Genomic DNA, 23,607 nt, shown 5'->3' on the forward strand with positions numbered 1-23,607 from the left:
GGTTTTTGAACTTCTTGAGTAAGATTTCAGATTCCAGGGACTGCCTTTTTGGTCTGGGTTAGTCTGTGGTATAAAGCTGCCCTTTAAGAAGTCAACAAAGATGAGGTTAGGGCTCTATATTTAGGGTGCTAAGCCTAGAAAAATGCTGTGGGAAGAGGGGGGGATTTGTCACGTCAACTTTTGGAAAACTGAAGCTATTCCGTTGCTTCCATTCAAGCTGTCCTTAGGCACAAGGGATCAGGACCATCGGTTAAGCTGTAGTTCAGAAGATTTCCCATGCCCAAACACCAGAATCTTAGATGATTAAAGTTCAACACTAAATTGATTCAGCAAAACAAAATGGTGGTAAAAGCGAGTGCGGCTTGCTTAACCGCTGCCTCGCTTTGTGTGCAAATTCTGATTCCGATTGTGGTCGGTAAGCTGAGGACTACCTGTAGATCATTCGGTAACAGCTAATTTGCCGCTGCAAAACCCATTCTTCTTGCAGCTTCATGGAGACGTCCAGGAAAGATGGATATAAGCATAAATATATATATAAATATATTTCCTGAGTTGGGAGCTAATACCCCATAACTGGTCTCCAAGCCATGGTTTGTTTATTTTGGAGAGAAGGACTAATCTACAATGCCCAACGGCACTTCCTGAAACTGCAGGAAGTGTCTCCACCACCATTGGTCCATCTCCTCCTCCTCCAAAATGGAGGTCTTCCATCCTTGGTGGGACCAGCTTGCTCCTGAAAAGGTTTGGGGAAACCACCCATCCTCCCAAGAGCCACCTCTTAGTAGGGCCTAAGGGTAGCAAGGGATATGGTTTGACCACCTTGGCTAGGAGAAACTTCTCTCTCGGCTGTTCCTTGCTACTCAAGCTGGTCCCCATAGGGCAGGGATGTGTGACTGGACACCCCCGTTGCAAGGAGGTCTGCTCAGCTGGTTGACCAGGTCATCCCGTTGGTCAACAGGCCTTTCCAGAGCAACAAAGAACCCCTTCCAGAATTTGTTGAGGTTCTCCTCAAGTTGTCTGTCTCCCTAGCCTTCCACCAAGGGCCAAGAGATGGCTGGGTTCAAGGTCTTTGGTCCCCTCTTGGTAGCCCCATGAAATGGTGTTCCCTGGGAAGAACCACGGGGGGGCGTCCCTTTCTCCCTCCTGATGCAGAAGACAACCACCCTTAGCCACCATGGGAAGTGGGCTGATTATGGTTTATTTGCAAGAGGGAGTTGGTGGCCTAGTTCTGGAAGAGAGGCTGGAGGAACATCCCGATGGCGCCGAAGACGCAGACAAAAATGAAGATCCACAAGAAGAGACGGTCAATCACCATCGCTACGTATTTCCAGTCCTCGCTGACCTACCAAGGGGACAACCAACTTTTAAGAGCTGTGGACTTCAGCTCCCAGAATGCCTCTCCAGTATGAGGATTGGGGACTTCTGGGACTTGCCTAGCTGGGGAATTCTGGGAGTTAAAAGCCCACAAATCTTAAGTGCTAAAGTTGAGAAACGCCAGCCTAGGGCAATGCTGCGCTCAATAAGCCTCTATTTTAGCCAATCGTAGTTTTTTTGGGTGGGGGGCGTCTTGCAAAAAAAACCCCTGGGGGCGCTTTCAATAAACCGCCACTAAGCCAAACCTCAGTTTGGAGACTGTCGTGGAATAAAATAAAAAAAGCGAGCGGCCGCGAGGGGGCAGCAAAGAGACGCCGGAGCGAAGGCGAAGCTTCGTGGGCGGCGCGTCGCGTCCCTCCGCGGCCGCCGTCCGCTCTTCCGGCAATCCCTCCCACGTGACCCAAACAGCCTGGCGCTTCCGGGGCCTCCCTCGCCGCCGCCGCTTCCCGCTTCCTCGCCGAGCCGGAGCCGCCGGTAAGAGCCTCGCACCCGTCTCCCCTTCCCGGCCGGGCGGAGGGAAGAGCGGGGCTCTCCTCCAGGGCTGCTCCCGAGGCCGGACTACAAGGCCCATCGTCCCTTGCCGCGGCCGGAGGGGCCCCCGGCCTAGCCCATCATCCCCGGCCAGGCTAATGCGACCTCCCGACCTCCCTCCCTCCGCCTGGGTGGGAGGACGGTCTTTTGCATTTTGCCCCGCCGGGGCTGGCATCCCAAAGTCTGGATAGACTACAAAGCCCATCACCCCACCTCCCCCCCCGATCTGCAGCCAGTCCTCTCCTATCTGCCTGCCACCACCCCGGCCCTGGGTGGGGGTTTTCCATTGGGGGGGAGGCAGCCGTCTTGCCACCGGTTCCCCCCCCCGACCCGCTTCCGAGGCTTCTGCCCCCCCCCCCGAGTTGGGCTGGATCACAAGACCCATCCTCCTCTGCCAGCCCAGCCATTGGTTGGGGGCTCCATTCTGTATGGGGAATGGCCCACCCCCAATAGAAATCCCTCACATACACACACAAACACACACACACACACCCTGCTTTCCTCTGCACAATCATGTATACTGGGGTCAGATTAAGAGAGAGAGCCAAATATCTGGGATGCAATTAATATGATCTTGATAGAATCAAGATCAAGTGAAGTACTATTATCACTTTACAATGCTTTGGTAAGGCCACACCTGGAATCCTGCATCCAGTTTTGGTCACCACGATGTAAAAAAGATGTCGAGACTCTGGAAAGAGTGCAGAGAAGAGCAACAAAGACGATTGGGGGACTGGAGGCTAAAACATACAGGGAACGGTTGCTGGAATTGGGGATGTCTAGTCAGATGAAGAAACTAGTCAAGGAGAGAAGCAACCTGGAACTAAGGAGAAATTTCCTGACACTTAGGACAATTCACCAGTGGAACCACCTGCCTCCAGAAGCGGTGAATGCTCCAACACTGGAGGTTTTTAAGAAGAGAGTTGGACAGCCATTTGTCTGAAATGTATAGGGTTTCCTGCCTGAGCAGGGGGTTGGACTAGATGACCTCCAAGGTTCCTTCCAACTTTATATATTATGATGATGATGATGATGATATCTAGTTAATATTTGGGGAGGGCCATTGAGCCCCTGAGCAAAACAACCACATCAATAAATAGATTTTATCCTGTTCAGCCAAAGTCTTCTTTCCTCCAGCAACTGAACACGCTAAAAACCTCCAAGCTATTCCACCCTCCTCTAAAAGTCAAAAATTTCTCCTAATCATCAAGAATGCAATTCTTGGGGTTTTTTTCCCCTTAGGGGAAAGAGAGAGAGTTCTACTTTCATTTTATCCCATCGTGAGCAAAGAGGGATTTAAATCGAGATCTCCTCGACAATTTATTTATTTATTTAATTTGTATACCGCCCCTTCTCCCGAAGGACTCAGGGCGGTGAACAGGGCAATACGTATCAAAAAAACAAGATACAAAAATTAAAAACAATTAAAGGAAATGCCCACGAATAAGTTAAAACACATTAAAAGTAGGTTAAAACAGATTAGTAAAACCCAACCCCATCCCATCAGGCCAGGCCAGCTTGTTCGAAAAGGTAGGTTTTGAGATCGCGCCGGAAGGAGCGGAGGTCAGGTGCCATCCGGAACTCGACCGGAAGATGGTTCCATAAATCCGGCGCGCCCACAGAGAAGGCCCTCCCCCTGGGGGCCACCAGTCGGCATTCTTTGACCGGTGGCACCCTGAGGAGGCCCTCTCGGTGGGAGCGTACTGGACGGAGGGAAGTTGACGCCTGCCGCAATCCCTGTTGCTTTTGCTGAGATTCAGCCTGGGTGATTTCCCTCCCCAAATGAGGGATCCGTTTATCGAGAGATCCATCAACCCCTGTGGGTTTTTTTTGGGGGGTAGGGGGGTAGGGAGGGTGTCGCCCCAAATCCTCAGGGCAAAGGCTGAAAGAGTGTTTTGCAGGGTGATTTTTGCTCTCTGCTTGGTGCCCCTTTGGGTAATGAGATGGGTGGCATAGCAATTTAAATAAACCTAATACATAAAAAGTGGGATCGGGAGCTGGAAATTCAACATTTTTGTCTTTTTAGGAGCGAATTTTTGTCTTCTAACAGAACCGCCTTCAGGTCAAGAGCTTATATATCCGGCCACAAAAAAAAACCAACAACTTTGCAATGAGAGAATGTTAAGTTTTGAATCTAATATTTTTGAGCCTCAGGTAAAGAAAAATTTTAACATGTGTGAGGGCAGAATCCTAAGAACACATTTTTTTTATTTATTTTTTTACTGTGGGCACATTGGAACCCATTAAAAATGAGATTCTCTTGCCTGCTCTCAAAAGTGCACATACATGACACACATACAGACATGCTATATACATGCATAACCAGGGAAGGCTGCATTAAGGACAAACACACACATTTTCCACTGAAATACAATCTTGACGGATAAAACCCACAGCGTCTCAAAGGCCTAATGTCTTTTTTTATTATTATTTTTATTTTGCAGAATTTGCTGGCAGTGACGGTTGTAAGGCCGGCCTGATGGAGAACACAGCGCTGGAAAGTTTAATTGAGATGGGCTTCCCACAGAACCGAGCGTATGTCTCCATCCCGAAAAAGTGTGGGAATACATGTGGGAGGACTCCGGCTTATTTAAGCAATCGGATTATGAAAATGCACACCTGTAGCTTTGGGGGGGGGGTGTTTTTTTGTTGTTTTTTAAACGAGTGTAGCTGGATTTTTATTGAGGCTGTGAAGCAGCAGGATGTGGAGAAAACATGGAAAAACAGAAGAGTGGGATCCTTGCTGCTCTCTGAGCTGGGTGGTTTTCCTGCAGACGTTTCATGACCCAGCTAGGGAACATCATCCGTGCTAGGAGGGAGGAGACGGTGGCTTGCCCTGTCAGTGTTGGTGGGGGTATTCTTGGTTAGATGGTTGTTTATTGCTTTGTGGTTTATTGAGTTGTAAAATGACAACACTAAAGGCAAACGTAAAGGTAAAGGTTCCCCCGCACATACGTGCTAGTCGTTTCCGACTCTAGGGGCCGGTGCTCATCTCCGTTTCAAAGCCGAAGAGCCAGCGCTTGTCCGAGGACGTCTCCGTGGTCATGTGGCCGGCATGACTAGACGCCAAAGGCGCACGGAACGCCGTTACCTTCCCACCGGAGTGGTCCCTATTTTTCTACTTGCATTTTTACGTGCTCTCGAACTGCTAGGTTGGCAGAAGCTGGGACGCGTAACAGGCGCTCACTCTGCTACGCGGCACTCGGGATTTGACCCGTCAAACTGCTGACCTTCTGATTGACAAGCTCAGCGTCCTAACCCACTGAGCCACCGCGTCCCGCAAGCTACTTGTATATAAAGTAACACACCCACCCCTCTTTCCCTCCCTCCCAGCATTGATAATGTTCCCTAGTTGGGTCTTGAAACATCTCCAAGCCACCAAGCTCAGAGGGCATTAAGGACCCTACAGTGATCCTCCTCCTCCTCCTCCTCCTAGTACTGATGATGTTCCTTAGTTGGGTCATGAAACGTCTGCAAGAAAACCAAGCTCAGAGAGCACCAAGGATCTCACAGTCCTCCTCCTCCTCTGCAATCCCCATTCCCTTCTAACACTGATGGTGATGCCTAGTTGGGTCTTGAAACGTCTTCAAGAAAACCACCCAGCTCAGAGAGCACCAAGCACCCCTCAGTTCAACCCCGAGCTGCAAATCCATCAGCAATGAAGCATCGCCGCATGAATCTTCCTTGTTGATTTACTTGCGACCTTCTCTGTTCCTCAAGGAGCTGTCAGAACGGTGGAACGGGGGGAGAGCAGGAAAACGGGGTGAAAAATCCTTGGCTTTCCATGGTGTGTGTGTGTGTGTGTGTGTGTGTTGAATTGCATGCTTTCTGTTCCCCAGGGAGAAGGCCCTGGCGCTGACCGGGAACCAGGGGATCGAACAGGCCATGGATTGGTAGGTATGCTCTCCTCCCGTCCCTTTCTCTGCAGACGCCCTCCTCCTCCCTCCTCCCCTTTTCCCTTCTGAGTGGCGCCTCTCTCTTCAACCCAGGTTGGTGGAACATGAGAACGACCCCGGTCTGGACGATCCTTACGTGGCCCCGCAAGGCCACGTTCTGGGCGCGGAGGAAACCCCTGAAACAACGACGCCGGATTCGGTGCAGGGTGGATCGGGTCAGAACAAATTGTGTGTGTGTGTTTTGGGGGGGCCCTCAGCACAGGTGGTCCTCGACTTACGACGTTAAAAAAAGGGACGTGGGACCGTTTTTCACACTTTACGACCGTTGCAGTTATCCTGTGGTCATGTGGTCAAAATTCAGTCATTCGGCAACTGACTCGTACTTATGACGGTCGCGGCGTCCTGGGGTCACGCGATTCCCCTTTCGCGACCTTTTGACGAGCGAAGTCAACGTGGGAAGGCAAGATCCACTTAGCAACCGTGTGGCTAATTTTAACCACTGCAGGGATTGCCCCTTAATGACTGTGGCAAGCGAGGTCATAAGATGGGGCAAAGTTCGCTTAACAAACGTCTCACTTAGTGACAGAAATGTTGGACTTGATTGCGGTCGTAAGTCGAGGACCACCTGTAGAGTCAGCAGTAGATTGTTGTTTTTATTTGCCCGGTCCCTTGAAAAAGCCATAAATGAACTTTCTTTCTGCCCCCGCCCCTTGTAGATGAGCTGGCTGAAGGAGAGACGCAGCGTCCCCTGACGGAGGAGGAAAAGCAGGAACAGACGAAAAGGTTTGACCTCTCCTTCCTTCCCTCCTTCCTCCCTTCCTCCTTCCTTCCTTCCTGCCCTCCCTCCCTCCCTCTCCTTCTTTCCTTCCTTCCCCCTTCTTCCTTCCTTCCCTCCTTCCTTCCTTCCTTCCTCCCTTTCTCCTTCCTTCCTGCCCTCCCTCCCTCCCTCTCCTTTCCTTCCTTCCCCCCTTCCTTCCTTCCTTCCTTCCTTCCCTCCCTCCCTCCCTCCCTCTTGCTCTTCCTTCCTTCCTGCCCTCCCTTTCTCCTCCTTCCTTCCTTCCTCCCTCTTTCTTTCCCTCTCCTTCCTTCCTTCCCCCTTCTTCCTTCCTTCCTTCCCTCCCTCTTGCTCTTCCTTCCTTCCCGTCTGTTCTCCCTCCCGGGCTGGAGGGGGCAAGGCAGCTGTGCCCCCTGAGCCCCTCCCCAACGGTTCCTCCTCCTCCTCCCCCCCCCTCCAGGATGCTGGAGCTGATCTCCCAGAAGCAGAAGGAGCGGGAGGAGCGGGAGGAGCGGGAGAGCATCGAGCGGGAGAAGCAGCGCCGGAAGCAAGGCCAGGAGTTGCTGCTCCTCCGCCAGAAGCTGCAGGAGGACGAGATGAAGAAGCTGGCCGAAGAGCGGCGGAGGGAGAAGCTGGAGGAGAAGCTGGCCAAGTGAGGGAGGGGCCGTGGGGGTGCGCCGGGTGTAGAAGAGCACGGGCGTGTAAACCGGGAGGAATCCAGGGGCAAATCTCATTCTTCAACCTCCGCCTTTCTGACTCTTTAAGACGGGCGGACTTCAACTCCCAGGATTCCCCAGCCAGCAGCCTTCAAGGGGCTTGGACCTCTGCCGGCTGTCTGAGGAATCCTGGGAGTTGAAGTCCAGCCCTCTCAAAGTTTCTCAGCTCTGCTTAAACAAGAGGGGGGGGTTGTCTTGGACTACGCCTCCCAGCATCCCTCGGTCATGGCCGTATTGGCTGCCGGGAAGCTGAATTCAGCTCAATTGTGGGCCGGGGGGAAAGGAGGGGAACTGAAGCATTGCATTCTGGGTAAAAGGGCTTTGTCCCTCTGCTTTCTCTGCCACCAGGTTCATCCCACGTTTCCCCCCCACCTTTTCCAGGTTCTTCCCATCCTTCCAAGATCTCCAGCTTTGGTGGCTGTCATTTCCCCCCCCCCTTGCCCCCCAACTCTGCCATGGGTAAGGGGAGCCTTCCAGCGTTAACAACACCCTGCTCCTTTTTTTCAGACAGCGAGTGCGAGAGAAGATTGAACGGGACAAGGCCGAGAGGGCCAAGAAGGTGAGGGAAAAAAATGTTTTTTAAAAAACTTATTTAATGTCTTACGGTTTTCTTCCTCTCCTTACTTCCCTCCCTCTCTCCCTGTTCCTTCCTTCTTCCCTTCCTTCCTTCCCCCATCTCCCTTTCCTCCTCCCTCCCTTTCCCCCTCCCTTCTTTCCTTCCCTCCCTCATCCTAGTTAGGGACTTCTGGGAGTTGAAGTCCACCCTTCTCAAAGTTAAGAGGCTCTGGCTTAGGGATTGCACAGCCTGGCGGGTGACTTTTGCCCCCCACCTCCCTGGTTTTTGCCCCTTAGTTCGGCTGCAGCAGCGCCACCCAGACCTCGGCCCTGCCTGAGCCAGTGGACCCCGCGCTCATCTCCTCCCCCAGCCAGGAGCCCCCCAAGCGGGAATACGACCAGTGTAAGATCCAGGTAAGGGACTTGGATCCGGATGCCTTTGGCTCCCCCGTTTCCCGTACTTGAATGCCTGTTGCGGCGTCCCCAGTGATCCCGTGACCCGACATTGGGACTGTTGGTCAGTGACTCCTATTGATGACGGTCGCGGTGTCCCAGGGGGTGTCACATGATCCCCTTTCGCGGCCCTCCTGACCGGCAAAGTCGATGCGGAATCCCAATTCGCTTAACAAGCCGTGTGACTAACTTTAACAACGGTGACCAGAAAGGCCGTCAAAACGAGGCAGAACTCAACTGCCTCACTTAGCAGCGGAAACGTCAGCCTCCATTGTGGTCGTTAAGTCGAGGACTGGTGTTTCGCTCCGGCAGGTGAGACTCCTGGATGGCACTTCCCTGACCCACACCTTCAAAGCCAAGGAGCAACTGGCAGCCGTGCGGCTTTACGTAGAGCTGAACCGCCAAGACGGCGGCGAAGACCCTTTTCACCTCCTGACGAGTTTTCCCCGGCGAGTCTTCACCGAGGACGACATGGAGAAGCCCCTGCAGGAGCTGGGTGAGTTTGGGCTCCAAGCCGGAGGCATCCCATGCTTTGCCTCCCAGCCTTTGCTCCTGAAATGCCGGGCAAGACTGCCAGCATTAAATAGACAGGCGTTTGTGCATGTGTGTAAAATATATAAGAGCTATAGATATGATAGATTAGATAGGTAAAGGTTCCCCCGCACGTGCGTGCTAGTCGTTTCCGACTCTAGGGGCTGGTGCTCATCTCCGTTTCAAAGCCGAAGAGCCAGCGCTTGTCCGAGGACGTCTCCGTGGTCATGTGGCCGGCATGACTAGACGCCAAAGGTGCACGGAACACGGTTACCTTCCCACCGGAGTGGTCCCTATTTTTCTACTTGCATTTTTACGTGCTTTCGAACTGCTAGGTTGGCAGAAGCTGGGATGAATAACAGGCGCTCACTCTGTTACGCGGCACTCGGGATTCGACCCGCCAAACTGCCGACCTTCCGATCGACAAGCTCAGCGTCCTAACCCACCGCGTCCCTGATAGATTAGATAGCGAGAGATATATAGCGATATAGATACATACAGATATATAGAGCGAGCTGGCTAGCTATAGGGATACATAGAAATATAGATACAGATAGGTAGATGATAAAGATAGAGATGTATAGAAACAGTGAGCTAGTTGATAGTGATACACAGAAATAAATAGATACAGATATAGATAGCGATAGAGCGAGCGAGTTAGATAGATGATAGTGATATATAGAAATAGATATACAGATAGGTAGATAGATGATACAGAGATACAGATAGAAACACATAGATGATAGCATTTATTGTCATTTTTTACCGTAGGCACAACAGCAGACATTAAAAATGAAATTTAATTGCTTGCTCTCAAAGTGTACACTTACATATTTAAACATACTATATACAACATATGTGTAGATCTACACCTTTACATATAAGTAACATAAACATAAATATTTCCCCCCCCCCCCTTCCTCTCTTGTCTCCAGGGTTGGTGCCTTCCGCTGTGTTGATAGTGGCGAAGAAGGGCAACAGCTGAGCGCCCCTCTCGGCTTGCAATGGTTGCGGCTCTCCCTCCTTCGTGCCGGTTGACGGAGGCTGACCTAAACCTCTGGCCACCGGGTGCCACCGTAGCGCGCCAGCCCCTCCTCTCCCCAGAGACTCTGAAACAGCAGCCCTTGACCCAGGGATACCGAAACAGGCACTGTGTGGGTAGAAGAGTTGTAGAGGACCCAACGTTTTGCAATTGGATACCCCCCCCACCCTGCCCAAATAAAACCTCTTCACTCTGGCGTGCTGTTGTTGGGTTTTCTTTTTCGCTGGACAGGTAGCTGGATCCGATCTGCCGGCAGGCAACCCTTCCCAAATTCTCTCTCTCTCTCTCTCTCTCTCTCACACACACACACACACACACACACACACACACACACAGTTGTGTGTCCCCAGAATACCTGGCACCGTGAGGTAGACTGCCTCGGGAGGAGGAGGCAGGATTGCAGCTTGAAACTCGCACAGGGCCAAGTTTGAAGACCCCTGCTTGTGGACTTCAGCTCCCAGAATTCCTCTGCCAGGCATGCTGGCTGAGGAATTCTGGGAGTTGGAAGTCCACGTCACAAAAGGGCTCAGTTTGAAGACCCCTGACGTTGATCAGTTTCACGGGCTGAGCAAAAAGAGAGACGACACACAAAACACACAAGGCAAAACTAGAAGTGTTTTTTTCCCCTCTATTTACCCAAACAAGCATTATTTTCCTACAATATAATAAAATATAGGAAATATAGCTTCTTCCATTTACTGAAGATAATCAGGTCCACATCCTTCTTGGAGATGATCGCTCAGAATCGTGACTGACCGTTTTGACACAGGAAACAACAAAAAAGGACACGCCTGCGACAACAAGCAGCCATTTTCCATGGAAGATTAAAAACCCGCAACGTTTCTGTCCCGTCTTCATGCGGATTCCAGGATACCCCAACCCCAAAATGAAAGGTGTTCCCCCTTTTAGGTATTGGAAAACCTTGGCTGATGAAGTAGGCCTTTCCCGTTTCATTTCGGCTGGATGGGATCTATGATGACTATGACTGCCCAAGTGGAAATGCCTGAAAAGACACAAAAATAGTTGTCGGCAAGGGGGGTGGGCGCAATCAAGTTGGCGGACTGATCATTTGTGTTGTTCCGCAAAGAATTATTTCTCCCCACCCCCGGGATGGACAGCTGTATAAATCCAACGCCATAATCTATTGATAATATATTGACACTAAGATAGATAGTAAAAATATTTTGAAAATATCACAGGCCACGTTGGTCTAGTTAGTAAGTGAAGCTAGAAACCAGGAGACTAGGAATTCTAGTCCCACCTTAGTCACGAGACACAGCTGGGGGACTTTGGGCCAATCACCAGGAGACGCCGAGTTCTAGTCCCACCTTAGGCATGAAAGCCGACTGGGTGACTTTGGGCCAATCACCAGGAGACAGAGAGCTCTAGTTCCATCTTAGGCACGAAAGCCGGCTGGGTGACTTTGGGCCAATCACCAGGAGACAGAGAGCTCTAGTTCCATCTTAGGCATGAAAGCCGGCTGGGTGACTTTGGGCCAATCACCAGGAGACGCCGAGTTCTAGTCCCACCTTAGGCATGAAAGCTGACTGGGTGACTTTGGGCCAACCACCAGGAGACGGTGAGTTCTAGTCCTGCCTTAGGAATGAAAGGCGGCTGGGTGACTTTGGGCCAATCACCAGGAGACGCCGAGTTCTAGTCCCACCTTAGGCATGAAAGCCGGCTGGGTGACTTTGGGCCAATCACCAGGAGACAGAGAGTTCTAGTTCCATCTTAGGCATGGAAAAAAAACCTGCTGGGTGATTTTGGGCCAATCCCTCCCTCTCAACCCAGCCCGCCTCACAGGGCTGTTATGGTGGAAAAGAGCAAGAGAAAGAAGCATTGTCTGCTGCCTGGAGTTACTTACAAAGCAATAAAGGAGGGATGAAAAAAAATAAGTAGAGGAAATATCTAACAAGAACAGCCTCGTATTTCTCAATAAAAATCTCATTCGAAGGCGCTAATCCTCGTGATTCAGGCACCAGACACTCCGCCCCCCACCCCGTTTACAGAAATAATAAAAGGCGGGGATATCACCAATACAACAATCCTTGCTAATAATCTTAATACTTAATTCTTGCGGGGGAAGCCTGCCACCTGGTGACCGAGCCGCGTCATTGCACCCCCCAAAAAAACCCGTCCAAGCGGGGAATGAGCTCCGCTCTGCAAGCACAAAAAGGCGTTGCACGTGTCAACCTTGCACGTCCGAATGTTCCTCCCCCAGCCCCGCTTACCGATGGCGAAAGCTAGCCGGAAGACGTCAAAAGGCGTCCCGGGCCTCCTTTGCCGCAAGGACTGGCGGACGCCCATGTAGACCCAGGCCCCGGAGGCCAGCAGCCCGCCGCCGGTTAGGAGGCGGCAGGCGAAGCAGGACCAGAAGCCGGACTTCTTGGGGGCCGCCGGGGAGGACCCCGCCGCCAGGCCGCCACCGGGCTGGGCCGCCATGATCCAGGTGGCCGAGCCGGAAGCGCGTAAAGGAAGGTCGCCAGGGCAGGACGTCCGACCTCTATAAACGTCCGGTTGGGCAACAGGGCTTCTTGCCCTAGGTTCCTCCTCCTCCCCCTTCCTCCCATCTCTTTTCCTTCCTCCCTTTCTCCTCCCCCTTTCTCCCATCTTTTCCTTCCTTCCTTCCTACATATGCACTGATGATTAAATTGCAATTAAAAGTTAACCAGTTAAGCCACATATTATTTTTATTTTAATTCCATTTATATCCCGCCCTTCTCCGAAGACTCAGGGCGGCTTACAAGCTTAGCAACAGCCTTCATTCTATGTATATGCCTGCTTATTAGGGCTTTCATACACACCCCCAAGCGGCATTATTACAAAGTCAGCTTAATTGCCCCCAACAATCTGGGTCCTCATTTTACCTACCTCGGAAGGATGGAAGGCTGAGTCAACCTTGAGCCTGGTGGGATGTGAATAAGCTGCCCTTTAATAACTTATAAGTAGCTGCCCTTTCATAGCTGCCCTTTAATAACTTATAAGTAAGTTATTAAAGGGCAGCTATGAAAATTTTAGTTGCTAAATGCCTTGCATAAAAATACAAGTAACTATATATTTACAAATACGCAAATGTCAATAAACGGCAGCCAGCATGTGGCTTCCGCAGTTTTTCTACCGTAAACCTAACTTACCAGAAGCACTTCTGTTCTTCAGCATCTCTCTTTATCCATTTCTAGATCAACCTATGTTAATATTTTGCCTTGTTTCTTTTACTTTGTCACCTCTAGGCAAGACGGGCAGCTTATAAATTTAAATAAAATGAAACTTTTCAGGACGAACCAGACACTAAGCTAGCAACAGGCAAAACTTTTTGTTGTTGTTGTTGCAGTTTGATGTGTGAATTCGAAGAGCCAGGCAAACACACAAGGATGACAGCGCTGGGCCACCCTAAGGACGTGCATTTGTCTAAGGTCCATTTTTTTATTTTTTTGTCAGACACGAAACACAGACATAATAACACTCCAAGTGCCCTTTTTAATTTATAAAGACAGCTTACCAAGCAAGCCGCAGAAGGACCCCGAGGAATAAACGGGTCGAAGGAAAAACATGATTTTTCATTACAGAGTCACAACACTGTGCAGCCCAAGCAGCCCAAGGCCTCTTTCGAGTCACAGGCATTGCTACTTTTTCCAAGAGAAAGGTTTCCGGGCCCAGTTCTCCTCTGTCGTTGCAGCCTCTTTAAGGATTTCCATCATCAAGGCGTTCTGTCGATGTGTGTCCGTATAGTTCTGACTGGACTCCCGGAATTCCTGCAAGGAGAACAAAGACGTAAGGAAGACAAACCAAAGGTTTTGGACATCCCTGTTGTGTTGATCTGTACATCACCTGAGGTGGACAAACTGCTTGTCCTTTGTGAAATAAGCCACATCTCTTCTCCTAAATAGTCAGAAATGATTCTAGTTCTCATGGTTTCGAATACGATCTTCTTTAAGAGGCTATTCCTTGTGGCTCTGAATAGGATATGTTATTTAAGGTGCTAATCTTCATGTTTCTGAGCAGAATCCTATTTAAGATGCTAGTCCCTGTGGTGATCTAAAGTGCCAGTTTGGTGTAGTGGTGAAGGTATTGATGAAATAAGAATCTAATAAGCAAATAAGTCTAATGAGTGAAATAAAAAAAATCTAACAAATACATAAATAAAAGCCTGATATTTCTGAATGCAATCTTATTTAAGGCACTAGTCCTTCTGATTCAGAACTGGAACTTACATAAGGCACTAGTCCTTCTGATTCAGAACTGGAACTTACATAAGGCACTAGTCCTTCTGATTCAGAACTGGAACTTACATAAGGCACTAGTCCTCGTGATTCAGAACAAGGTCTCATGCAAGGCACTAAGAAGGTCTTTATGGAAGGTGCTAGTCTTCGTGAGGACTCTATGCAAGGCGCTAGTCCTCGTGATTCAGAACAGGGTCTTTACGCGAGGCGCTAGTCCTCGTGTTTTAAAGCAGCACCCTCGGGCCAAGGCCTCCGCCTATTTCCTCACCTTGCTGATCTTCGCCGACCGCACCTCGTCGGAGGGCCACAGCTGCAAGAGCAAGAGCCCCCCGGCGAAGATGCCCACCCCGGTGCCCACCGCCTTGACGACGCGCCACTGGATGGCCATGGCGGCGGGCCGAGGCGCCTCTTCCGGGAAGCGGAATGGGGGACAGGAAGCGGCACGGGAACACCATAGAGAGCAGAAGGGCGCCCGGGCGGAGCGCCGCGGGCAGAGCATGCAGCTCAAGCACAAAGAGAAGCTTGTTAATCAGGTGCTGCGCGCCCTCGTGTGGCGGCCTGAGGAATCTTTATTTTTATTTTATTTTTCAGCGTCCAGGTCTCACATTTGCATTTTGCCACTCTTTGGAAGGGCGTTTCTCAACCTGGGCAACTTGAAGAGGGTTGGACTTCAACTCCCAGAAATCCCCAGCCAGCATGTCCTCCCATCCTAAAGCATGCCGGCTGGGGGATTCTGGGAGTTGGAGTCCACCCATCTTCTCTTTGCTCAGGTTGACAAAATGCTGTTTCAGGAGGCTGGATTTCCCTCCCAGCTTCTTGCACAGACAGTTTCCAAGCCAGCACCAAACTCAACATTTTCCTCCAAAGCTCAGATGAAAAGCAGGGCAACCCTCTTGCCTTCCCTACAAACTAGATTTAGCCAATGTCTAAAGGTAAAGGTTCCCCCGCACATGCGTGCTAGTCGTTTCCGACTCTAGGGGCCGGTGCTCATCTCCGTTTCAAAGCCGAAGAGCCGGCGCTTGTCCGAGGACGTCTCCGTGGTCATGTGGCCGGCATGACTAGACAGCAAAGGCGCACGGAACGCTGTTACCTTCCCACCGTAGTGGTCCCTATTTTTCTACTTGCGTTTTTGCGTGCTTTCGAACTGCTAGGTTGGCAGAAGCTGGGACGAGTAACAGGCCTCTGTTACACAGGACAAAACGCCCGATTTTTTTCAAACAAGAAATAAAAATGGAATTATTTGGATGTGCGCTTTTTCCTCTGCAACACCTCAAAAGCCCAGAGATGTGCTTTAAAAAGCTTGTGTGTGTGTGGGGGGGGGAACTGGGGGAATTCTGGGATTTGAACCCCAGCCATGCCAGCTGGGGAATTCTGGAAGTCCACATGGATTGGAGGGGGAATTCTGGGAGCTGAAGTCCACCCATCATAAAAGTGGCTGAGTTAACAAGCCGTGCCTTAAACAACTTGGCTGACCTCTGTTGAGTCCAGGCGCAGCAGTCGTGGCTCAGGCTGTTGGCCCACTAACCAGGTTTCTCTGAAAGAAGCTGGAGATGGGTCAAGGCCTCCCAAATAATCGATGTTATCCACGCCTCAGGGGGTCAAGGCTTATCTCCTTTTTGCCCGCCCTCCTCCGTGAAGATTACCCGATATTTCCTTGAGCTCCTTAGCTCTCACTGAAATTTCCATGAGCTCAGAAGGAGATTAAACTGGGCATTGTCGCCTGGGCCGCTTCACATGGTGACTCCAGCCCTGATTCTTCTCCAGACCCCCCAGTTAGTCGACTGAGGCCAAAGGATGAGCTGCCGTTAGGGCCCGTGTCTCCTTCGGCTTCCAAAATTTAGACCAGAGCTGTTTTGATTCAAGAAAAGGTAAGCAATGGGGGTGGGGTGGGTGGGTGGGTGAAGAAATGAAATGCATGGAGATGGGACGCTTGGGGTTCAAAATTAGTGTCGGTTAAAAGTTGCTGGAATTCATCTCCTTTTCTCCCCTCTTGATTTCTCTGATCTTGCAAACTAGAAGAGGGTGGTATGTTTGGACATCGGTAAGGCTCTTGCTGATCTGCCTTTAACCAAGCCTGGGGTTTGGGGTTGTTTTCTCGCAGACGTTTCAGGAACCCAACTAGGTAACATCATCAGTGCTAGAAGGGAGAGAGGTTTGGTGTTTACCTACAAACCAGCTTGCCTTATCCGCATTGTCGGTTTACAACTCAGTGAAAAACGGCCTAGTCAAGGAAAAAACACTCCCACTAACGCTGGCAGCACAAGCCTCTACGGCAGTATCTGAAAGCTGCCTGGGGGATTCTGGGAGTTTGAAGTCCACGCATCTGAACATCACCCACTTCAAAAACATTGGTTTAGCAGCTGGACCTCCAGTTTCACGTGGGCCACGCACCAGAGCTGCAGCTTAGCCCAAAACGTTGCTGCAAATAACTCCTGCTTGGGTGGGGGGGTTAGACTAGATGACCTGCAAGGTCCCTCCCAACTCTGTTATTATAATTGTAACTTTCTGGCAAGCTACAGGCCAGCTGTCTCCTATTAAGGTTGCCCCACAGCAGGATGATCTGAAAGGGGGGGGGGGTTCCTCTTCTGGCTGACCTCTTCCTCTGCCCCAGGATGATCTTGCCAAAAGGCCAAAGGCCTCTTTGAAATATCAATCCGGACGTTTATCTCTTGAAGGCCGCTAATCCTTGCTTAAAGCGCTTGGGAGGATGGTTTCCAGGAACCGCGGCCAAGGAAAGAGAATCGAGACCTATCTCGATGGTCGATGTAGCTTGAAAGGAATGCACCACGGTTCCCATCATCCCCAGCCAGCCGTGGGGTGGGTTGAGAGCCAGGCCGCCGAGCCCAGCGAATCACCCTCGGATGGATTTGCATTTAATATGGATCGTGAGATGCTGGTTCTTCTCTTTTTTGGTTGTATAGTACCTTTTTTCCCCCCTCCTCCGCTTTTATTTGTGAGCTGCTAAAATCCAAGAGAGGCCGTCCTCGTTTAGTGACTGCCTCGTTTCACAACCAGTCGCAGTTGCAAGGGTGCTGAAAAAAAGTCACTTTGTGACCTGGTGTTCCCATTGACCGCCTTCGCGGGTCTGTCCAGCAAAGGAAAACGGAACTCCAGTCCTGGGCACGGCTGCGGTTTCCGCTTACTGACTGCTCCACTTAATGACCAAATGACCAACTTGAGTCCAATTGCGGACGCTAAACGAGGTCTGCTTGCGTTTTTTTTGCTGCCTCCACAGATGCGAACATGATGGAAATTGTCCAGAAGTGTCAGAATCCCAGGACTTCGGCCGAGGAACACAGTCCTTATCGGAGTCTGGCCCAGGATTCGAATCCAACGCCGAGCAGCCAGCCGGATCTAAACGCCAGCCAAGAAATGCAGTGGAGCTTGGCCAAAGAAGATTGCACCTGCTCCGATCCTTCTCTGAACAGGCAGGTAAGGCTCAGGGGTGCTTCTCCTGATTGCAAAAGACCCTCCCCCCTCATTTTAGGGGAACGGCCCCCTCCGGGTCAATCCGCTTCTCTTTCCCAACTCATTCGCGGCCTCCTCGGCGGTTCAAGGCAACACCGGTATCGACTTCCACACAAATCCTGAGCTAGGTAGAAGCCAGTTTGATCTAGTGGTTAAGGCATCAGGCTAGAAAGGAGAGAAAGTAAGTTCTAGGTCTTAGGAGTGAAAAGCCAGCTGGGTGACTTTGGGCCGATCACCAGGAGACGGGGAGTTCTAGTCCCGTCTTAGGCATGAAAGCCGTCTAGGTGACTTTGGGCCAGTCCCTCCCTCTCAGCCCAACCTACATCACAGGATTGTTGTGATGGGGAACAAGGAGAAAGTGGATACGTTCACCTCCTTAAAAGTTATTTGTAAAATATAATAAAGGTGGAATACAGATAATAAAAAATAGAATATAGAATAGAATAGATAGAATATACAATAAAATAAACGCCCCATCTGTTCTCAGGCAGATCCCCTTGGTGTTTTATCTTCCCTCCCCCAGGACTTTCTGACTCCACCTCAAGACCTGGGCTGGGAGCTCTCCAAGAGTCCTCCCCTGGACACGGGCCTTCTCTGTGAAGAGATGTGCTGCCAGGATCCCCCGGAGCTTCTGGACAAGGCTGGAAGGCTTTCGGATGGCTTCAAGGAGCCGGACCGGTGGCCTTGTGTGCTCCAGAAGAGCCGTCTGCCCTCCATCGTGGTGGAGCCCAGCCAAGGGAGCGATGGGGAGAGTGGGGAGCTGCTGTGGCCCCCGGAGGACTTCCCGTTGCTGGAAGGGGCTGAGCAAGATGAGTTCCTGGCTGAAGAGGAGGAGGAGGAACTGGAGGCTGGTGAGCCTGGGGTTGGGAGAATGGTTGGCGTCCAGGTCATCTGGGACCCTTTGAGTAGCTGGTCGGCCACTGTTTTGCTAGGATCCTTAGCAATCTTCTCAAGGTGTTCCTGGGAAGCTCCTCCAGAGGTTCCTGGGAATCCCTTCTTGGGAACCTCTTCCAGAGGTTCCCGAAAAGCTCCAGCTGATCTTCAGAAGCTCCTTTAGATGCCCCTGGAAAGCACCTCCAGGTGTTCCCGGGAATCTCTTATTTATTTATTTATTTTATTTATGTTCCTGGGAATCTCCTCCAGATGTTCCCAGGAACCTCTTCTTGGGAACTTCCTCCAAATGTTCCTGGGAAGTTCTTCCAGATGTTCTTTGGAAGCTCCTCCAGATGTTATCAATCCATCCACGAGCCAAAATCCACCCTGACCAGCTTCACCATTGTGGTCCTACAGGTGGTCCTTGACTTACGCCCACTCATTTAACGGCTGAACCAACAACGGCATTGAAAAATGGGGCTTATGACAATCTTTGCATCCTGAGATCAAAATTGGGGCCCTTGGCCCTTGTCATATTTAGGATGGTGGCAACATCCCGGGGATCACATGATCACCAAATGCTTCTGGCTTCAATGAGCCAAGTCAATGGGGGGAGAGAGGCTGGATTCGCTTAACAGCCACGAGTTTCACTTAACGACTGCAACCATGGCCAAAAAATTGATAAAATTAGGCATGACTCATTGAACTGCTTTGCTTAGTGACAGACATTCTTGTCCCGACTCTGGCCGTTAAGTCGAGGACTACCCAGTTGTGAGCGAGCACCCCAATCCCTGAGGCTACGACTAAATTAACAAATAATAAGTAAATACTGAGCTTCTTCTAGGGGATTAAGGTATCTTAAAGTATATTTGTAATAAAATAATGCCAAATAGCGCTCAACTCTTTACCATTTTTTATTTTTTTACCGTTTTTAGGGTTCGCCTCTTTTGAAAGCGACGTGGAAGAGCTCTTAGTATAAAAACCCAAAGCTGGCTTTGTTAACCTGCGACTGACGGGACAAGCCGATGTTTTCATAAACCTCTTATAAACCAGAACCAGGATGGGAAACCTGGCTAGTACCGCCGAGTCAACGTGGAGATTGTGAAGGCCGTTTACCCCCCTCCCCATTTTGCCCTAGTTCTTCTTCCTCAAACTCCTACACGAACATTATGTCGTAAGCCGAGGACTGGTTTGAAATGAAAGATTTACACCCACACGGCAACATTTCCACCCGTTCAGCCAAGTTAAAATTCAGCCGGGTTTCCGTTGAAATAGTTGGGAGAATCTTGCAAGGAATTTAGCTGATCCCGTCTCGTGTTTCCTGCAACTTATTGTAAAAGTGGAGTCGGCTTTGGGATCAGACTTGAGAACCTGGCTTGGCCATTTTTCAAGAAAATGGGGACCGTGTTGCAACAGTTAGGAAGTTAGAGATGTACTGCATTCTAAATAATAATAATAATAAATAATAATAATAATAATAATAATAATAATAATAATAATAATAATAATAATAATAATAATAATAATAATAATAATTTGCATTGATTGAACATGCTTATATGTTGCCCAACTCTGAAAGACTCTGGATGGTTCCTACCAATTCAATAAATCAATGAAATCAAGAGATGGCAGTTTTTGTTTTTTTAAACATATCGCAGTATTCTCAAGTCTCTAGAACAGGGGCCAATCTTGTATTTGAACTCAAGAATTCCACTAACCACCATATTTACTTTGTGGTGCTAAGAGCAGAGCTCCTGCCATTAGGAAACTAGCTTTTATGGCTTCTTGGTCTGCAGGAAACAAGCCAATCGTGGCTTGTTCCCCCAAAGTTGATCGATCTCAACAAAGGCCCTAAGGATGCATGGATGGACAGATAGGATAACGAGAGAGAGATTGCTTGTGTTTATGACTTTGCTTCACAAAGGGAACTCGGGAGAGTTCAGACTGAGAAAATAAAACAAATTAACTACCACTAAACGACTGGAGTGTATGATAAAAGATGCATGGGTATTAGGGCGCTTGTTAGATTTCACTCAATGCCGCTCGCCAGTTGGATTCCTTGGAGCCGTGGTGGGCTGCCCCACATCCGAGGGGTCTGGAGCCCGTGGGCTGAGCATGTAAGCATAATACGAGATGCCATTAAGATTGGCAATCTCCCCGACTTTGATGTTGGCTCCGCCGGCTGTTTCCAGGAACGGCACCCTGGCATCCGGATCCTCGTCCGAGATCTGGACGAGACATCCCTCCGGGGTCAGGACTCGTAGACACTCGGACACCAATTGTCTCGCTCGCCGGGGGCATCCCCGCAGGACCGAATCGCAGGTCCCTTTGTCGAGAACCAGGTGGAAGGACCCCAAAGCAAAGAGGTGGGAGAGCTTGGTGGCGTCGCCCAAGTGACACCGCAGCTCGGAAAGAGGGTGGCGCGGCGGGGGGCTATCCTGAAGCATCCGAGCGAGACACCGGATGGCTGGGGAGGAAAAGTCCAGACAACAGATATGAACCTGGACGGATGAATGTCGGTAGAGTTCCAAGCCCAAGGACGAAGTGCCGCAGCCCACGTCTAGCACCCGGGCCCGGCCAGGGGGCAGCCCCCCAAGAATGGAGCCGAGAAACGTTGAGATCTCTTTGTAGCCAAAGAACCAGTCAAATGGATGGGGAGGCCCGTTTTTCTCCCTCCGGGAGTAGAAGCGATCCCAGGCTTCCCGCTGGTCCATGTTCCGAAGCAGATCATCTGCAAAGAGGGTGGGTGGGATGGAGAGAAATTAAACGTGAGCACCCCACAATCAGACGTAAGGGGGGGCATTTTTTCCATCCTTTTGCGTCAGATACGAGTGCAGAGAAGAGCAACGAAGATGATTACGGGGGCCCCGGAGGTGCAAACAGACGAAGAAGAACGGTTGCAAGAATTGGGGATGTCTAGTTTAATGAAGAGAAGGACCAGGGGTGACAGGATAGCAGGGCTCCAATATTTGAGGGGCTGCCACAAAGAAGGAGGGGGGGTTTAATTTATTCTCCAAAGCACCAGAAGGCAGAAGAAGCAACGGATGGAAATGAAGCTAAGCTAAGCTACACTAAACCACACTAAAATAACAAAAGAAAATTAAAAGAAAAGAAAATACATGTTTTTTAACATGTATTGCCCTGTTCACCGCCCTGAGTCCTTCGGGAGAAAGGCGGTATACAAATAAAATTAATAATAATAATAATAATAATAATAATAATAATAATAATAATAATAATAATAATAATAATAATAATAATAAAATAAAATAAAATAAAATAAAATATTGCATTAAACTAAGCTAATAAAATAAAAAAATAAATTCAAAAATTAGACAAGTGAAGCTAAATGAAGATAAGCTAAGGTAAGCTACACTATACACTAAAATAATCAAAGTGGTAAAATTAGAAGAAAAGAAAAGAATATTACATTAAACTAAGCTATTAAAAAAAACCAGTTTAAAAATTAGATTAAATGAACTAAATGAAGCTGAGTGAAGGTAAGCTAAGCTAAGCTAAAGTAATAAAATGAAATTGAAACAAATTAAAATAAGAAAATATTAAACTAAGCTAATAAACGTAAACATTAGGTGACATTCAATTCGATAAATTAAACGAAGCGAAATTAAGCTAAACCAAGCCTAAGCTGAACGACACTAAAGTAAAGTAAATAAAATAAAATAAAATCTCCTTATCTCCTCCACCTGTCCAGGAAGAATAAGGAGCGACCGACGCAGGAAGCCTCTGGATCAGGAGTGTCAGCTTTTCTGCAAACGCCTTCGTGGCTGCCATTTCTCGGAGGGAGGAGAGCTAAGGAGGAGCCAAGGAGGAAAAGCAGAAAGCAAAAATGGCTCAGCAAACGACAATCCTCTCTCTCCATCGCTCCCCCCCTTTTTTTTTCCTTCCTTTCCTTTCCCCTCCCCTCCCAAGCAATTAGGAAAGGATCCAAGGTTTTCTCTTTCCGCCTGTCCAGCGGTCACCATTCACAGTGATTTATGGACCGATTGCTCATGGATCTTCTTACTTGCAAGCGTTGCTAACCAAAGATAAGACAGTGGGTTTGTGTTTGTTTTTTGTGTGGTATGGGTCTTTAAAAGGAAGAGAAGTGACAGGTTTTTCTGATTCTGTTAAGATATTTTAAAAGCCTTTTTTAACCCACTCCTCAATTGAGCACCCCCCCCTCCTAGCCTGAAACTGGATCCTTTTCTGATCTATTTAGGGCATTTAAAGCCTTTTTTAACCCACTCCTCAATTGAGCACCCCCCCCCTCCTAGCCTGAAACTGGATCCTTTTCTGATCTATTTAGGGCATTTAAAGCCTTTTTTAACCCACTCCTCAATTGAGCACCCCCCCTCCTAGCCTGAAACTGGATCCTTTTCTGATCTATTTAGGGCATTTAAAGCCTTTTTTAACCCACTCCTCAATTGAGCACCCCCCCCTCCTAGCCTGAAACTGGATCCTTTTCTGATCTATTTAGGGCATTTAAAGCCTTTTTTAACCCACTCCTCAATTGAGCACCCCCCCCTCCTAGCCTGAAACTGGATCCTTTTCTGATCTATTTAGGGCATTTAAAGCCTTTTTTAACCCACTCCTCAATTGAGCACCCCCCCTCCTAGCCTGAAACTGGATCCTTTTCTGATCTATTTAGGGCATTTTTTTATTAAAGAGTTTTACAAAAACAAAATTTTACAATATATCCCCAAATCCCCCCCACCCCAAACCCGCCCACTTCCCCCCTCCCCACTTCCCAGAGCTAAATACAGGATTATAGTTACAATAATCATATTCTAAATAAAAATTATGCATAATATACAATTAACCAAATTCATAATGTGCTTTAACTCCCCTTTAACATAACTACAAACAAAGTACCAATAACAATATGCCACTAAAATCTACTCGTAAACTAAATGGAACTTTTTAGTCCCATATTTGTTCTGAATATAATCTATCCATCTCCTCCAAACTGAGATATATCTTTCCTGTGAATGATCTTTCAAATAAGCAGAAATCTTAGACATTTCTGCAAGATTCGAAACTTTAAATCTATTTAGAGCATTTAAAGCCTCTTTAACCCACTCCTCAATTGAGCACCCCCTCCTAGCCTTAAACTGCATCCTTTTCTGATCTATTCCACCCAACACAGCAACTGACTCCCCCCCTGTCCGTGTCT

The 23,607-nt window shown here is 49.1% G+C and overlaps 3 protein-coding genes across 6 annotated transcripts; 1 reads left to right on the top strand and 2 right to left on the bottom strand.

The window, feature by feature from the left end:
- Positions 1-1,768: 1,768 nt before the first annotated feature.
- UBXN1 (UBX domain protein 1) lies at positions 1,769-10,069 on the top strand. 4 transcript variants are annotated; one of them, XM_081340880.1, is made up of 10 exons: positions 1,769-1,848; positions 4,350-4,440; positions 5,745-5,798; positions 5,895-6,029; positions 6,518-6,584; positions 7,037-7,228; positions 7,800-7,851; positions 8,145-8,261; positions 8,613-8,796; positions 9,767-10,069. In XM_081340880.1, exons 4-10 carry the CDS (start codon positions 5,906-5,908, stop codon positions 9,814-9,816), a joined length of 786 nt encoding a protein of 261 aa, XP_081197006.1. In that variant the 5' UTR covers positions 1,769-1,848; positions 4,350-4,440; positions 5,745-5,798; positions 5,895-5,905; the 3' UTR covers positions 9,817-10,069. The 4 variants fall into 4 exon arrangements, with proteins under 4 accessions (XP_081197006.1, XP_081197004.1, XP_081197005.1 ...); XM_081340878.1 differs by having other exon boundaries at positions 1,775-1,848; positions 5,895-6,016; XM_081340879.1 differs by having other exon boundaries at positions 1,796-1,840; positions 4,348-4,440; positions 5,895-6,016.
- Positions 10,070-10,213: 144 nt separating this feature from the next.
- DMAC1 (distal membrane arm assembly component 1) lies at positions 10,214-12,359 on the bottom strand. Its single transcript, XM_081340889.1, has 2 exons — positions 12,105-12,359; positions 10,214-10,876 (listed from the first exon to the last, which is right to left on the bottom strand). The coding sequence occupies exons 1-2, from the start codon at positions 12,313-12,315 to the stop codon at positions 10,824-10,826; spliced, it is 264 nt and encodes an 87-aa protein (XP_081197015.1). The 5' UTR covers positions 12,316-12,359; the 3' UTR covers positions 10,214-10,823.
- A 6,924-nt stretch (positions 12,360-19,283) lies between these two features.
- Positions 19,284-22,414, bottom strand: CSKMT (citrate synthase lysine methyltransferase). Its single transcript, XM_081340882.1, has 2 exons — positions 22,139-22,414; positions 19,284-21,165 (listed from the first exon to the last, which is right to left on the bottom strand). The coding sequence occupies exons 1-2, from the start codon at positions 22,224-22,226 to the stop codon at positions 20,468-20,470; spliced, it is 786 nt and encodes a 261-aa protein (XP_081197008.1). The 5' UTR covers positions 22,227-22,414; the 3' UTR covers positions 19,284-20,467.
- Between the last annotated feature and the right edge of the window lie 1,193 nt (positions 22,415-23,607).

The sequence above is a fragment of the Vipera berus genome, assembly GCF_964194415.1.
Source record: "Vipera berus genome assembly, chromosome: 16".
NCBI classification, from domain to species: Eukaryota; Metazoa; Chordata; class Lepidosauria; order Squamata; family Viperidae; genus Vipera; species Vipera berus.